This window comes from Mesoplodon bidens (genome assembly GCF_964165515.1).
Source record: "Mesoplodon bidens genome assembly, chromosome: 18".
Classification (NCBI taxonomy): Eukaryota; Metazoa; Chordata; class Mammalia; order Artiodactyla; family Ziphiidae; genus Mesoplodon; species Mesoplodon bidens.
Genome location: NC_138175.1, coordinates 47,428,424 through 47,444,324, shown reverse-complemented (window position 1 = coordinate 47,444,324; position 15,901 = coordinate 47,428,424). Strand labels below are relative to the sequence as shown.

The 15,901-nt window shown below is 55.4% G+C and overlaps 1 protein-coding gene across 3 annotated transcripts; it reads left to right on the top strand.

Annotated features, from left to right (window-relative positions):
• Nucleotides 1-449: 449 nt before the first annotated feature.
• Nucleotides 450-15,754, top strand: MAP4K1 (mitogen-activated protein kinase kinase kinase kinase 1). Of its 3 annotated transcripts, none has more exons than XM_081215841.1 (31): nt 450-562; nt 734-791; nt 905-995; nt 1,729-1,793; nt 3,273-3,328; nt 3,419-3,466; nt 3,622-3,664; nt 3,754-3,826; nt 4,285-4,416; nt 4,844-4,906; nt 5,017-5,098; nt 5,718-5,834; nt 6,053-6,131; nt 6,606-6,664; nt 6,744-6,787; nt 6,865-6,909; nt 7,623-7,665; nt 8,103-8,265; nt 8,358-8,440; nt 8,832-8,916; nt 9,947-10,023; nt 10,114-10,174; nt 10,945-11,053; nt 11,140-11,198; nt 11,387-11,487; nt 12,016-12,190; nt 12,474-12,539; nt 12,741-12,830; nt 12,915-12,985; nt 13,646-13,701; nt 15,586-15,754. In XM_081215841.1, the coding sequence occupies exons 1-31, from the start codon at nt 464-466 to the stop codon at nt 15,653-15,655; spliced, it is 2,463 nt and encodes an 820-aa protein (XP_081071967.1). In that variant the 5' UTR covers nt 450-463; the 3' UTR covers nt 15,656-15,754. The 3 variants fall into 3 exon arrangements, with proteins under 3 accessions (XP_081071967.1, XP_081071966.1, XP_081071965.1); XM_081215840.1 differs by having other exon boundaries at nt 11,384-11,487; nt 12,477-12,539; XM_081215839.1 differs by having other exon boundaries at nt 11,384-11,487.
• Nucleotides 15,755-15,901: the final 147 nt, after the last annotated feature.

Genomic DNA, 15,901 nt, shown 5'->3' with positions numbered 1-15,901 from the left:
GTGCCCCCGGTGAGCAGTGATACACATTGCATGGCCATCTCTGTGCAGAGCTGCCATCTCCGAGCTGTGGCCCAGCACTCAAGCACTCAGCAGAGGTTCAGCTGTAGTTTTTAGCTGCTGCCCAGAACGGGGGAGGGAGTGTTAGGGCACCCCTGCAGGTCACCATTAAGATAGTTTGCATCTGGTTTACATGCAGCCCAGGGCCCTGGAAGCGGAGGGGGTGTCCCCTGGGTCCCAAGGCAAGCTGCCCCTCACAGGCTCTTAGGGCCCAGGGGACAGGGGGTGGAGCCGGCTGCACAGCTCTGTGCTGGGGCAGGAAGCGAGAGTTGGGGCGGTGGGGGGGGAGGCCACAGCCGGTGGAGGCAAGGCGAGGGCAGGGCGAGTGGGGAGGGAGGGAGGTGACAGCACGCCGAGCCCCGAGGCCCTGCTGGCCCCTGGGCGCGCCCAGCTCCGGGCCCTAGGAATGGCCCTCGTGGACCCTGACATCTTCAATAGGGATCCCCGGGACCACTATGACCTGCTCCAGCGGCTGGGTGGCGGCACCTATGGGGAAGTCTTCAAGGTGAGGAACCCCCTCCTTCTCCCTCACCCTCAAGCCGGTGACCTTTGGGGTGAGGCCCAGGAAGGGAAGGGGATGTGAGAGGGTCCCAGCCCTTGGCTTTGGTTCAGGGATGCTGAGGAGGAGCTCAGGCGAATGGAGCCCCCGCCTGACTGCCAACTTCCCCTTTACAAGGCTCGAGACAAGGTGACGGGGGACCTGGTGGCGTTGAAGATGGTGAAGATGGAGCCTGGTGAGGAGAGGACCTCAGGAGCTTCTTCCCCACACGCCCGCCTCCTGGGACACTGGGATCTCCCCCATACTCCCTCCCTGTAGCAGCCTTTTCTCTTCTGCCCCTCCTTGCAGACGATGATGTTTCCACACTTCAGAAGGAAATCCTCATGTTGAAAACTTGTCGGCACGCCAACATCGTTGCCTACCATGGGAGTTATCTCTGGTGATGAGCCTCAGACCTGCCCTGACACCCAGCCCAGCCCCTACCCGCGAGCTCCCATTCCTGACCAGGGTACCCCCTAACCTGACCTCTGATCCTGGACCCCCATTTTTAACTGGGGCACTCCTAACTTGATCCCCGGCCCAAAGTCCCACTTTTTTGACCAGAGCACCCCCAAATCTAATCTCCAATAAATAACTCCCATTTCTGAGTAGGGGTCCACCAAACTGATCCCTTCACAGTAACCAAACCTGAAACCAAGTCCCCTAAAACTAATCTTTCATCATTTTGCCCTTCGGGTCCCCTAGTTTTACTTTCATTTCCTTTAATACGAACCCCTAAATTTCCTGACCCCCAAATTAATATCCCAGATGCCCCAATAATGTTCTCTGTCCCCCAGACCTGGTATCCTAGCTCCTGTGTCCCCTCCGAACTTCCACAACCTGTGAGGTCTCTACCCTGTCTCCTAGGTTAACATGGGCCGACAGAGGATGCCATGGGTCAGGAGCCCAAAGACCTGGGTTCCATTCCAGTTGACCCTGAGCATATATTTCCTCTCTGAGCCTCAACTTCCCCATCTATAAAATGGGATGATCTCACTGTAGTGAGCAATAGACAGATGACAGCTCTTACATTAAAGTTCTTGTTGAACTAGAATAAGATGGACAGTGAGCCAGGACGTATCCTACAATAATTTATTACTGCTGTTATTAGTATTGCTCTTGAACTGTTACAGGCTGCAGAAGCTCTGGATCTGCATGGAATTCTGTGGGGCTGGTTCTCTCCAGGACATCTACCAAGGTGAGAGGAAGGGCAAGGGGATCCAGGTAGCCCCAGCCCCCCCAGTTCGCCTGTCCTGTCTCTCTGCCTTTGTGTCTCCTGGGACTGTCTTTACGGTCCACATTTCACACAGTAAGCCAGCCCCTCCTCTGGGCCTGGCCCAGATGATGGGGATACTGTGGTGACCGAGTGGGCCCTGAGCCCTGTCCTCCAGGACCTGAGAGTCCAGCCCCAGTCTTTCTGCATGCAGCGATCCCCTCTACTTCCCCTGCCCCATCTTCCCCGTGTGTGCATTTTCTCACCAAGGTGTATTCATGCGTTTGAGTATTTCTGCATTTCTGGCTCATCATCAGTGCCCACATGTTCATTTAATAGCGAATGCATTTCTGATTCTCTTAGCCTGCTTTTCACTCTCTCGGAGCATTGGAGGGTGTGGGCGGGGTGGGCCTCTGATCACTTCGAGATTTCTGCTGCGCACCTCTATCTTCGACCATCTCCCGGTCTCCCTCCAGCCTCAGACCTCAAATGCCAGGAAGGAAGGACTTCATTAAGAAGTCCTCAGAGGGAGAAACTGAGGCCCACAGAGAGGAAGTGACTCACCCCGCCAGCCCGTCAGACCTGGTCTCTGACCCCTCTGTCTACCGTCTCTCTCTAGTGTGTGTATCCTCTTCACCCCTTTGTGTCTCTCTTTCTCACCGTGTCTGTTTTCCCACTTTTTGTTCTCTGACCATGTCTTTCTTTCTATGCCTCAATTTGGGTCTGTTCCTGATTCTCCTTCTCTCCCTGTCTCTCTCCCTGTCTCTCCTCATTTTACAAAGTGACATCACCCCCTGCTCAGAGCCCTCCCATACCTTCCAGTTCCCTCCAAAGCCAAGCCCAAATTTCTCATCACAGCCCACAAGTCTGACCCCCACTGGCACACCCCAAGCGGACACACCTCATCTCTGCTCCATCCACTTTACTGCTTTCCAGACCCACCAGGCACTCTCCTGCCTCCGGGCCTTTGCACTTGCTGCTCCCATCTTCACCCCCGTCACCTTCTCAGGGTTGATCACCCCGTGTAAAATGTCATACCCCTTCCCACACATATTTCCTGTTGTCTTTTCTTGCTTTATTTTTCTTCTTCCTATTTATTAGCATCTCACGTCCTGTATATCTTACCTGTTTATCTTGTCTACTGTCCATCTCCCCCACCGGAATGTTCTCTCCATGAGGGCAGGGATCTCTGCCTCTTTTGTCCACAGCTGTATCCCCGGTGCCTGCCACGGTGGCTGGCACACAGTAGACACGCGGTAAATATCTGTTGAATGAATCTCTCTCCCTCCGGCCTCTGGTGCCCTGCATCGCTGCCCCTCTCTCTGTTGCTGACCACACCTTTGCCTCCTCCCCCTACTTGTCCCATCCTGTTTCCCCCTCCCTATGTGGCACCCTCTCAGCTGGTGTGGGTGGCGGCCAGGGGCCTGGCCCGCACCCAACACAGCACTGGGGTGACCTTTGCAGTGACAGGCCCCCTGTCAGAGCTCCAGATCAGCTATGTCTGCCGGGAAGTGCTCCAGGTGAGGAGACGCTCTGTGGGCTTGGGTAGGGGCAGGGCCCTGCTCCAGCCCCCGGACACTTACAGCCCCCGTGTCCACCCTCCTCCCCAGGGACTGGCCTATCTGCACTCACAGAAGAAGATACACCGGGACATCAAGGTGGTCTAGGGGCAGAAAGGTGGCCTTGGTGGGTGGGGAGCCCAGGATATGGGAGTGGTGCTTGGAGGGCTTGAGGGGGGTGGGACCAGGGAGTGGCGGCAGCATTGGACTTGGGGGGTGTCTCTGACAGCCTCTAATCGCCCCCTCTTCCCCAGGGAGCCAACATCCTCATCAACGATGCTGGGGAGGTCAGACTGGGTGAGTGTGGCTGGTGGGGGTCTGGAGGGGGACTGACTGGGGACCCAAGGGGACAGGAGAGGTCACTATGTCTCTCCCTCTGCCTCTAGCTGACTTTGGTATCTCGGCCCAGATCGGGGCAACGCTGGCTCGACGCCTCTCTTTCATCGGGACACCCTACTGGTGAGGGGTGCCTGGCTGGCAGCTAATAGGGGTGGTACAGGGGGCAGCGGCTTTTCCCAGCCTGGATCTCTGGGAATCTCCGCCCTGGCTTTTTGCCCTGCCTCTACCTTGCTCTGTTGAAGGTTCTGTCTTCTCTTGGGCTCCCTTTCGAGTTTTCCATTTACCTAGGGCTCTCTGTGCCCCCTCCACCTGGTCCTCTCAGTGTTTGTGTTGATCTTTATCCTGATCTCTCTGTCTTTCCATATCTGTCCGCGTTTGCCTCCCTCTCTCTCTCTCTGTCTCTGTCTCTCTCTGCCTTTACCTCGCTCCGTCTTTATGTCTGTCTCTCTCCATCTTTATGTTTCTCTCTGCATCTGTCTCTGTATGCCCCGTTCTCCTTCTCTCCCTCCTACCCCCCAAAAAAGTCCCCCCTCCCCCTCCTGTGTCAGCCCTGGCTCTCTGAGGGTCTCTGCCCCCAGGATGGCTCCAGAAGTGGCGGCCGTGGCCCTGAAGGGGGGATACAATGAGCTGTGTGACATCTGGTCCCTGGGTGTCACAGCCATCGAATTAGCCGAGCTACAACCACCACTCTTTGACGTGCACCCTCTCAGGTAGGCAGATGTGGGCAGGTGCCCCTAGTCCCAGAGACCCCACTCAACTCTGACCCTGGACACCAGCCCCCAACCTGCTTCCCCACCACGAGACCCCCTACAGGAGACACCCCCTTGCTCTGAGCTCCATCCGAGACCCTCAGGCTCCCCTGAGCCCAGAAAGCCTTTTCTCCAGCCCTCCACACCAGGAGCCCCCAACACAGGGAGCAGCATCTTGAGGCTCCCTCCGAGACTGCAGGAGCTCTGTAATGCGATAAGCAGTATCCCCTAGAAGGGGCATCCCGTGCCTTGTAAATCCTAACCCTCGTTCTCATTCTATCCCCCACTTGGCTCTCTGCTGACCTTAGTGCTATTGGGGTTCCCTTGAGCCACAAGGTCTGACCTCCACTGGAAAGTCTGAACCCCATATTCTGTCCTACTCTTACAGAGTTCTCTTCCTCATGACCAAGAGTGGCTACCAGCCCCCAAGGCTAAAGGAAAAAGGCAAATGGTAGGAGAGGTTGATGGGAAGGAGGGAGAGGGAGGGTGGAGCCAGGGGTGATGGTCTGATGGGAGGGTCTCTGGTGCCCTCACCGCAGAACTTGCCTTCTTCCTCCCAAGGTCGGCTGCCTTCCACAACTTTGTCAAAGTCACCCTCACTAAGAGCCCCAAGAAACGACCCGGCGCCACCAAGATGCTCAGTGTAAACCTCCCCTCCCAGGGAAGCCCCTCCCAGACTCACCCCCGGAATCCCCCAGGGCCCCCACAGCTGCCTAGAACGTTGATAATTTCATTCCACAGAACCCCCATGGCCCTCTCAAAGTCCCTAGTCCCTCCAAATTCCCCAGGGACCCCCAAGACTCTGCAAATTGTATCCCAGACCTTTTTCCAAGATACGCTGAGTTCTTAAAACTCACAAATTCCCAAGGGCTTCAGGACCCATTCCTGGCTGTGCTTTGGAATTCCAGGGGAACTCCAGTCCCCTCTAAGACACCTTTGGAATTCTCCAACTACCCTATTTTTTTTGGCCACGATGCGTGGCATGCGGGATCTTATTTCCTCGACTAGCGGTCGAGCCCGCGCCCCCTGTAGTGGAAGCGGGGACTCTTAACCACTGGACCGCCAGGGAAGTCCCCTACCCTAAATTCTTCTAATCCCGTCAGACTCCTCAGAATCCCCCAGGTCCCCAGAATTCCCTGCCTTCTTCCTCTGTTGGCAACTTCCCCACCAGATTCCCGTAGATGGGTTCTCCAGCCCCTCGTCCCAGCCCTCTCTCTCCAGCCCAGCCCTCTGTGTGCTGACACCCTCCTCCCCTCCCCCAGCATCAACTGGTGTCCCAGCCTGGGCTAAACAGAGGCCTGATCGTAGATCTTCTTGACAAACTGAGGAACCCAGGGAAGGGGGCCCCTGTTGGCGAGATTGAAGATGAGGAACCTGAGGTGAGGGACCCGCCCCCCCACTTGGCTCACTCTGTTCCCCTGCCTGGAGCACCCCCTTGCTGCCTCTCTTAGAACGAACAAAGCCAGTGAGGATGGGGAGCTTGGCACAGGGCTGGACGCACAGAGGTTATGGGAGGGCCAAGGGCTCCAAGCTGGGCCCACAGGGTGGTGAGGGCTGCTAGAGGGCCTGGGCCTGATGCCGCCGCCGCTCTGCACAGCTCCCCCCGGCCATCCCTCGGCGGATCAGATCCACCCATCGCTCCAGCTCTCTGGGGATCCCAGACGCGGATTGCTGTCGTGAGTAGAGAATCCTTACGTCTGGGGACACCTGACCCTATAAGCCAAGAGATGCCCCCTCATCAGATTGCCAGAGACCCCAGAGAACCCCATCACCATCTGACCCCACAGGAGACCCCAGAGAAAACCTCATCACCACCTGATCTACAAAATGACTCTAGAGACCCCTACCTCTCTGTCCTGCAAACAGACCCCCTGAGACTTCCCACAACCACCAGGACTCCCAGAGACCTCAGAAATCTTTGTCTGATCCTTGGTACCCAGGTGGAACCTCAAAACAAACACTCTGTAACCATTCTGAGCCCCCAGCTCCCTGATCTCAAACCCTGACCCCCAAATGAGAGCCCTGTAAACCAAGATCCCTCCCCTGTAGCGACAGCTCCAGTCCTAAGACCCTGATCCCAGACCCCACCCCCAATTCTACTCTTTCTGTTCCCAAATCCACGTCCCCAGCTCACTGTGTGTTACCCCCAGGGCGGCACATGGAGTTCAGGAAGCTCAGAGGCATGGAGTCCAGACCCACAGCCAACACGGTGAGATGCCTCCCCTGCCGCCCAGCCGCCCTCTCTTCCCCTCCCCCTGGGCCACTGCTGACCCTTTACTATCCCGCAGGCTCGCTTACAGCCCCCTGGAGACTTCAAGAGCAGCAGTCCTAGGTTAGGGGCCCTCAGGGTGGGAGGCAGGCTGGGCTACATGTGGGGACCACCCGAGGCTCATAACTGTCCCTCCTCAGGAGGCACCTGTCGGAGTCTGATGATGACTACGACGACGTGGACATGTAAGACAGCTCCACAGGCCCCCACCCAGCTCCCACCTTCCTACAACCCGCCTTCCTTTCAGCCCGACCCCAGCCTCAGCCCCTGCTTTCCCTCTACCACTCAGCGCTGACCCCTGACCCCTGACTGGACCCTCAATGCCCCCACCTTCCTTCACCCCGGACCCCTGACCCTCTACCCCACCCCAACTCAACCCTGGGCCCCCTGCTACATCTCAGTCCCCACCTCCCACCCCCAGACCCAACTGCGGTCCTAACCCTCAACCGCCGGCCCTCATCTTTCTTCATCTCACCCAGCCTCAGGCTGAACCTTTCCCCCATGTCAGGTCCTCAGCCCCAGCAGTCGGCCCAGGCCCCCATCTCCCCCAGCCCCAGGCCTGTGTCAGCCTCAGGGCCCACCCATCCATCCCACACGTCTCGTCTGTCATGGGCTCACGGGCAGCACGCCCGGCACCCAGTGAGAACCTGACCCCCAGGAGCTCATATGATCTGTGTTCCTAGGCGGGCGTGAAGATGCAGAGACTTGATGCATTGTCAGCACTCGATATCCAGGAGTTGCTGTTACTGTTATCATCATGGTTATCAGTCCTTTAGCCCTCAGCCCCAGCCCAGACCGCGTCGCCCTCTGAGCCTCCTGAGCTCAGACCTCTGGCCCCAACCCTCCCCAGTGCTTGTTCCCCACACCTGCACCTGCTTACCCCATCTTTGTGTTCCAGCCCCACCCCTGCAGAAGACACACCTCCTCCGCTGCCCCCCAAGGTAAGGCCCTGGGTCAGAGCTGGGGGCCCGGGAGCCAGGAGGCCAGAGTCCATAGATGCTAGGATACTGAGCCCTCTAGGGCTGGAGTCTGGGATGCCAGGTCCTTTGAAGTCTGGGAAGACTGGGATGATGAGCATATTGGCATCTGGAAGTGGTAACCCTGACCCTAGGAGTGGGACTCAGAATATTTAGCCCGATGGACACTGGTCAGTAGCTGGTCCTTGGAAACGTCTGCTGCACCCAGCACTCACCCTTTAGTTGCTGGCATGTGTTGATGTTGGGCATGGATTAGAGGGGAAGGCTGGAGTGGTGGTCGGACATCGTGGGGAAGGTCAGAGCCATGACCTACTGTCAGTGCTGGTGGAGGCAGACTGAAGGGCGCCCTCTCTCTCAGATCATCTAATGTATCCCCCCACCCTCCTTCTCTCTCTCCAAAGCCCAAGTTCCGTTCTCCATCGGACGAGGGTCCTGGGGGAACTGGGAATGAGGGACAGCTGAGCCCGGGGGTGCTGGTCCGATGTGCCAGTGGGCCTCCCCCACGCACCCCTCATCCTGGGCCTCCCCCAGCCACGCGAAGCCCCCACCTAACTGCCCACTCAGGTGACAGGGCAGGCTGGGGTGGGAGGTGGGCAGAGGTGGGGTGGGGCAGGGGTAGGGGGGTTTGGGGGCTGATTTTCCCCACCCCATCTCAGAACCCTCACTCTGGAACCCAGCCCCCTGGGAGCCTGACCAGCCCCCACTGTTGCCCCCCAAGAAGGAAAAGATGAAGAGAAAGGTGAGGCCAGCTGTGCTGAGGACTCACACCTCTGGATGGGGCTGGGGATGCATGCTGGGACTGGGGGGGTCGGGCTGGGAAGACTAATAATATAACAGGTGACATACGTTGAGCAGTTCCTCTGTGCCAGACACTGATCTCGTGTCTTTACAAGGTGTATACCTTCACAGAAAGAGGTAGATGTCGTAGAGATAGGTGTCATCCCCCATTTCAGACTGGGGAAACTGAGGCCCAGAGGGGGAAGTAGCTTTCCAAGGTATAAACCTTTGAGGAAGCAGAGGCGGGATTTGAACCTTGGCACTCTTGCTTCCAAATCTTAACCACCGCGCCTGCCTGTCCCCTCCTCCCTTTTGCTGGATCTGCTGCTGCCCCGCCCCCATGGCCCACCCAGGGATGTGCCCTTCTTGTAAAGTTATTCAATGGCTGCCCCCTCCGGATCCACAGCACGGCAGCCTGGACGCACCCCTCCACCAAGGGTGAGCATTCAGGAGGGTCATGGAGAATGTGGTGGGGACGGGGAGGGCCCTTAATGGAAGGCACAAAGGCAGGGACAGGGGAGGGGAGGGAGTGGCAGAGCTGAGGCAGGGGCAAAGCCAGGAGTTACAGGTGGAGTTGAGGGATCAAAGGTGGGTGGAGTGAAGATGGGTCTGAGAGTGAAGACTAGGAAAATTAGAGTTTGGAGGCTGGGAGTGTCAGATATGGGACTTCCCCGGTGGTCCAGTGGTTAAGACTCCACGCTTCCGCTGCAGGGGGCACGGGTTCGATCCCTGGTCGGGGAACTAAGGTCCCACATGCTGTGCGGTGTGGCCAAAATAAATAAGTAAATAAATAAATTTTTAAAAAGGAGTGTCAGATATAGCAGAAAGGTCAGAGTTTGGGGTACAAGATCCAGGACAGTTGGACCCCATTAACCTCGGTTGTAGGTTAATGGTAGAGAAACTGGGATCAGGATTTTGGGGCCAGGAGTTTTAGGGATTAGAAGGTAGCAGAAAGGGAGAGAGTTTGGGATCAAAGATGTGGAGACAAGGTCAGTGAGGGATAAATGTTAAGGAAACAGTATTAGAGTTTTCGGGGTCGCACTGGACAGAAAAAGCCATATGGAGGGCTGTCTGAATTTGAGGATCAGTGTTGAGATAGGATTAGCGTTCAGGGACCAGAACTGGGGAGAAAGAGGGAAAGAATTTAGAGGGCTATTCGGGGAGTCACATCTAATGTTGGGGGCAGAATTGAGGGGACAGAGGTCCGGATTTGCAAGTCAGGGACGGAAGAACCACCAGAACCGGTGGTGGTCAGAGGCTGGCGAGAGTGAGATCAGCTCAGGGGAACTGGTCAGGGTTTGAGTTCAGATCTGGGGAAACAGAGGCCGGAAGTGTCAGTTTGGAGGGAGAGCAGAGAATTGAGGGTCAGGGCTGGCGAACAGAGTACCAGTGTTTGGGGCCATAGGGGGGTCTGGGAAGTCCCCCACGATGAGGCAGGTCCCAGCATCCTCATGTCTGTGCTCCCCAGACCAGCACCTGCTCCTGGGGGCCGAGGAAGGCATTTTCATCCTGAACCGAAATGATCAGGAGGCCACACTGGAGATGGTGAGGGGCAGCACCTAGGATGGGCCAAGGGTGGGGGCTGGAGTTGGGGTTGCTGGTGTCTTACAGGAGCCATCTCCTCTTCCTCTGCAGCTTTTTTCTAGCCGGACTACCTGGGTGTACTCTATCAACAATGTCCTCATGTCTCTCTCAGGTCTGGCTATGGCTGGGTGGGAGGGTGGGGAGTCAGAACTTAAGGAGTCAAGGGGTTGGGAGATAGCTGGGCACGGGTGAAAAAAAAATTAGGCTCCCCATTCACAGAGCCTACAGTTCAAATTCCAGCCACTTTTCCACTGTGGGACTTGGGGCAAGAGACTTCTCCCTGAGCCTCAGTTTCCCCATCTGTAAAATGGGGCTCACAGTAGTGCCCACCTCTCAAGTCAGTTTTGAGGTAATTTCCACAAGAAGTCAGTCTTTACATTTCTTTGATGTGCAGATGACAGTTAGTACTTGTTCCATGCTTTACTAAAATAGAGCGAGCAAGTTGTAGATTAAAATTATGTGTCATTGTTTTATAAACACCTTGTATAAAAGAATTTCTAATTTATGAGGAGACCCCAAGCCAAAAGTTTGTGATGACAGACTTGCAGAATTTGTAGATATGTTTCTTCTTAAAATTTGTAATGTGTGTAACTTCATCTGACTGGTTAAGTGGCCATCATTTGTCATGTGGCTACAAGCACCCTGAGGGTAGGGAACGTAATTATTTTACTCACCATTAATGGTTCACCAGAGCCAAGCACAGTGCCTGGCCTACAGTGGGCATTTAAAATATGTTGCGTGAAAAATGAGTAAATAAAGGTGCTTGAGACTTGAGGGCTTGGGCATTTTAAAGGGATGGGGCCAAGTGATGGGATAGGGAAAAGGTGGGAGTGTGCAGTGTCCTATAACTGCCTGCTTCCCCTACATACACACACACTGCAGGAAAGACCCCCCACCTGTATTCTCATAGCATCTTGGGCCTACTGGAACGGAAAGAGGCCAGAGCAGGAAGTCCCATCGCTCACATTAGCCCCCACCGGCTACTGGCAAGGTACCAGCCCGCAGTGGCACCTCTGACCCCTCTAATGCCTCATTTCTGCCGTCCCTCCCCCCATTCACGCCTCCCTTCTTCTGCAGGAAGAACATGGTCTCCACTAAGATCCAGGACACCAAAGGCTGCCGGGCGTGCTGTGTGGGTGAGAGAAAACCCCATGGGTGTGCAGAGAGGGGGCGGGGCCAGGGGCGGGACTTGGACTCCCTCTCGACCCGAGAGGGTTGCAGAGTTAAGGCAGGGTGAACAGAGCCCGGGGAAAGATGTGTGGCCTTTGCGGGGCGGAGCAGGGGAGAGAGGATATACCCTAACCTATCCTTACCTCCACAGCAGAGGGCGCGAGTTCCGGGGGCCCGTTCCTGTGTGGGGCATTGGAGACATCCGTGGTCCTGCTTCAGTGGTACCAGCCCATGAACAAGTTCCTGCTGGTCCGGGTAGGGAGCCTGCAGACGCTGGGGACTTTGTCAGATTGGGTGGCCAGGGCCATCCACTCTACGCTTCTGTTGAGAGCTCCACGAACCCGGCCTTCCACCCGAGGCCCCGCCCCAATCTCCCCAAGGCCCCTCCCACCTGGAGGCTCCTCACTGATCTTTCAGCTCCGCTCCTCACCCCTGGCCTAATTATTCTTCAGGCCCTATGCCCCTCCCCCCACCTCTAAGGAGACCCCATTCAGGTTCTTTGGGTCTCTAAGGAAACTTTGCTGCCTTTGGGGCCGCAGCCCCCGGGGGCCCTGCCTCTCTGTCGCCAAGGCGGCACGCCCCCAAACGGAAGCCGTGCCCACTCTGAGGGCACATCCGTCAATTTCTAAGCCCTCTGAGGCCTCACGCCCTGAAGTTTCTTGGCAAGCGAATACTTAGGAAATACTTCGAAAGCCCCACGCCCACTGTCCTCCAAGACCCCGCCCCCTATCAGGCCCCGCCCCAAGCCTCATCTGAGCCCGCCCCTCCCTGCGCGTTCCGCAGCAGGTGCTGTTCCCGCTACCTACGCCTCTGCCGGTGTTTGCACTGCTGACCGGGCCAGGCTCTGAGCTGCCCGCCGTGTGCATCGGCGTGAGCCCCGGGCGGCCAGCGAAGTCGGTGCTCTTCCACACCGTGCGCTTCGGCGCGCTCTCCTGCTGGCTGGGCGAGATGAGCACAGGTGCAGGCTCTGGGAGGGGTGGGGCTTATCAGTTTGGGAGGGTTGGGTCTGGGTGGCTGGGCGGTGCTTAGCCTGCGGCGTAATTGAGAAAGGGGTTGAAACGAGAGGGGACGGTAGAACGTTGGGTATATATAATTGGTGAGATTGATGATAGGGGACTGGGGAACTCTATGATGGGCGAGGTTTAGCCCGTTTGCTTGGGAATGGAGAGGGTGCCTAGCTCGCTTGCTTGGGAAAGGCGGAGTGAGGTGGAATTGGTCCTTGAACCCCCCCCCCTCTCAAGCAGAGCACAAGGGACCAGTACAGGTGACTCAGGTCGAGGAAGACAAGGTGATGGTGTTGATGGACGGTAAGAACCTTCCTCTCTCCCTTTCCCCCACTATTCCTAGATCTCCGAACCCCAGAACCTGTGCCTCTCTCAGAAACGCTGAGCCCCTCCAGTCCTTGTCCGTCCTGCTTTGCTTCTCACGCTGAATTTATTGTCTGGTCCCTCCGTAACCTTCTAAGTCCCGCTTACTGCCCTTAAAGACCCCGCTCTACCTCCTTCTAGGGTCTCTGAAGCTGGTGACCCCAGAGGGGGCCCCAGTCAGGGGGCTTCGAACTCCAGAGATCCCCATGACTGAAGCAGTGGAGGCCGTGGGTATGTGCTGGGATGATAGGGTCCGGGGTCCAGGTTGGAGGCTTAAGTGAAAGCCAAGGGTAACAGGCACTGCTTTCCTCCCAGCTATGGTCGGGGGACGGCTCCAGGCCTTCTGGAAGCATGGAGTGCAGGTGTGGGCTCTAGGCTCGGACCAGGTAAGCTCCTCCATCCCAGCACCCACAACCCAGCCCCTCCCATGTCAGTCATCTCATTCATCAGATGGACTGGGAGAACCGAGTCAGGGTGTGAAGTCCTGGAGGAGAAGCTTCCTCTAGGCTCAGTTCAGACAGGTCCCTTTCTCTACCCCAGTGTCTCTTAGGTCCAGACCTCATCCAGGGTCACTGTGTGACCTTGTGTAAGGGACTTTGCTTCTCTCTGAGCCTCAGGCTCCCAACTATAAAATTGGGTCACTGTAGAGATATGTGGGTTAAGAGCATGGCCCAGACTGCCTGGGTTGGAATCCAGCTGAATGACCGTAGGCAAATGACTTAATCTTCCTGTGCCTCACTTTTCTCATCCGGAAAATGGAGTGGAAATGGAGTGAAAAATGGTGCTTAGCTCACAGAACACCATGTGTCAGGCTCTGCCCTTACAGTTTTGTATTTTACTTAATCTTCGTGATTGCCTATCAGGTAGGTACTATGATTTCAGAGGTTAGTACTCTGAGGTGTAGAGAGGTTAAGTAACTCACCTGAGGTCACACAGCTGATGAGCAGTGTTAGCAAGAATGATTATTTCTGGACCTGAGGAGTTCAGAGACCTCGTCCCCTGCTCTCTTTAAAGGAGAGGCACTGACACAGCACCTTTTCCCCCAGCTGCTGCAGGAGCTGAGAGACCCCACCCTCACCTTCCGTCTGCTTGGCTCCCCCAGGTATGAACTCGGGAAGCGGGGGCTTCTGATGTGGAGAGGGCATCCGGAGGTATCCCCAGCCACCTGTATCTGTGACCTGGACATCCTCTCACCTGGTCTCCCTGCTTCCATCTCTGCCCCCTATAGTCCATTCCCCACACAGCAGCCAACGTGGAATTTTCATTTTTTAATTTTTATCCTAACTTTTTATTTTGACATAATTTTAGACTCTCAGAGAAGTTGCAAAAATAAATTTAAAAATTGTGTATCCCCTTCACCCAGATTCCCCATATATTATTTTTTAACCACATTTGCTTTATTCTTCCCTTTCATATATGTATAATTTTTTTCTATTTGCATGTGAATTGCAGACATGATGCCAATTTACCCCTAAATACTTCAGTGTATGTTTCCTAAATGAAGGCCAGGACATACTCTTACAAACCACAATACAGCTGTCAAAATCAAGAAAATAACACTGAAACATCACTAGCTTCTAATTCACATGCTCGTTCAAGTCTCACCAGTTGTTCCAATGATGCTCTTGCTCTTTATAACCAAAAAATAATACTTTTTTTCTCATCTAGGATATAATCCAGAATGATGGGCTGCATTTTGGAGTAATGTTTCTTTAGTCTTGAGCCTAGGACAATTCTTCAGACTTTCCTGGCTTTTCATGACCTTGACACTTTTGAAGAGTACAGGAAATTTGTTTTACAGAATATCCCTCAATTGGGTTTGAGGTTTCCAGGTTAAGCGTTTGGGGCAGAAATACCACAGAAATGATGGTGTGTCCTTTCGCTGCATCAAAGCAGGAAGCACATGTTTTGTCCCATTACTGGTGATGTTATCTTTTTTTTCTTTATTTATTTTTGGCTGTGTTGGGTCTTCGTTGCTGCGCGCAGGCTTTCTCTAGTTGCGGCGAGCGGGGGCTACTCTTTGTTGCAGTGCGTGGGCTTCTCATTGCAGTGGCTTCTCTTGTTGCGGAGCACAGGCTCTAGGCGCGCAGGCTTCAGTAGTTGTGGTGCATGGACTCAGTAGTGTGGCTCACGGCCTCTAGAGCGCAGGCTTAGTTGTGGCGCATGGGCTTAGTTGCTCCATGGCATGTGGGATCTTCCCGAACCAGGGCTTGAACCTGTGTCCTCTGCATTGGCAGGAGGATTCTTAACCACTGTGCCACCAGGGAAGCCCAGAGAGGTCTTTTAAAAACCAGATCTGAGGGCTTCCCTGGTGGCGCAGTGGTTGAGAGTTCGCCTGCCGATGCGGGGGATGTGGGTTTGTGCCCCGGTCCGGGAGGATCCCACATGCCGCGGAGTGGCTAGGCCCGTGAGCCGTGGCCGCTGAGCCTGCGTGTCCGGAGCCTGTGCTCCGCAATGGGAGAGGCCACAACAGTGAGAGGCCCGCGTACCACAAAAAAAAAAAAAAAAAAACCGATCTGATTGTGTCACTCTCCACCTGTTTTAAGTCCTTCCCGTGGCCTCAAGATAAATACCCAATCCTGGTCACAGCCCACAAACCATGACTTCTGCAGTCAAACCCCAGGCTCTGTTCCACCTCAAGGCCTTTGCACAGGCTTTTCTCTCTGCCCAGAACACTCTTCCCTGCCTTTTCACCAAGTTCCCTCCTGAGCCTCTTTCAGGCTCCACCGTCCATTCTTTGGGGGCATCTTGGCTGACCCCTTGGGCTAGGTTTCCCTGTTATGTGCCTCATGCTTCTTTGCACTCATCTGATTCACTGATTCATGTTGGTCTCCTGCTCTAGATTGAGCTCCCCAAGGGCAGGGGCCATGTGTGCTCATTCACTGCTATAGCCCAGCATTGTGCTGGCAAAGACTCTATAAACTCCTCTGCAGATGAAGGAATGAACAAATGAATGAATGAACTAACTTCTCTCTTCCTTCCCCAGGCCTGTGGTGGTGGAGACACGCCCAGCAGATGATCCTACTGCCCCCAGTAACCTCTACATCCAGGAATGAGTCCCTGACGGGGTGTTAGGAACCAGTCCCCAGACCTCCCTCCCCAGAGGACACACATTACTGATCTCGACATGCCCCTGTCTCCGAATAAACATGATTTCAGTCTCTGCTGCCGTCTTGGTTTTCCTGGGTTGGCGGGGGAGAGAAGGGCAGAGTTCCTGTATGCCCACCTACCCCCCAAATGTCAACAATCCAGCACAATGATGTCAGGGGTGTAGCACAGACTTTATTTTGCCAGTACGTGGT

Bases quoted from the DNA above. Each gene is read 5' to 3' on its own strand.
- MAP4K1 (XM_081215839.1), top strand. From the start codon at position 464: ATGGCCCTCGTGGACCCTGACATCTTCAATAGGGATCCCCGGGACCAC. The intron at 1,794-3,272 runs GTGAGAGGAAGG...TGACCTTTGCAG, and splicing joins TCTCCAGGACATCTACCAAG to TGACAGGCCCCCTGTCAGAG. The intron at 8,917-9,946 runs GTGAGCATTCAG...TGTGCTCCCCAG, and splicing joins GACGCACCCCTCCACCAAGG to ACCAGCACCTGCTCCTGGGG.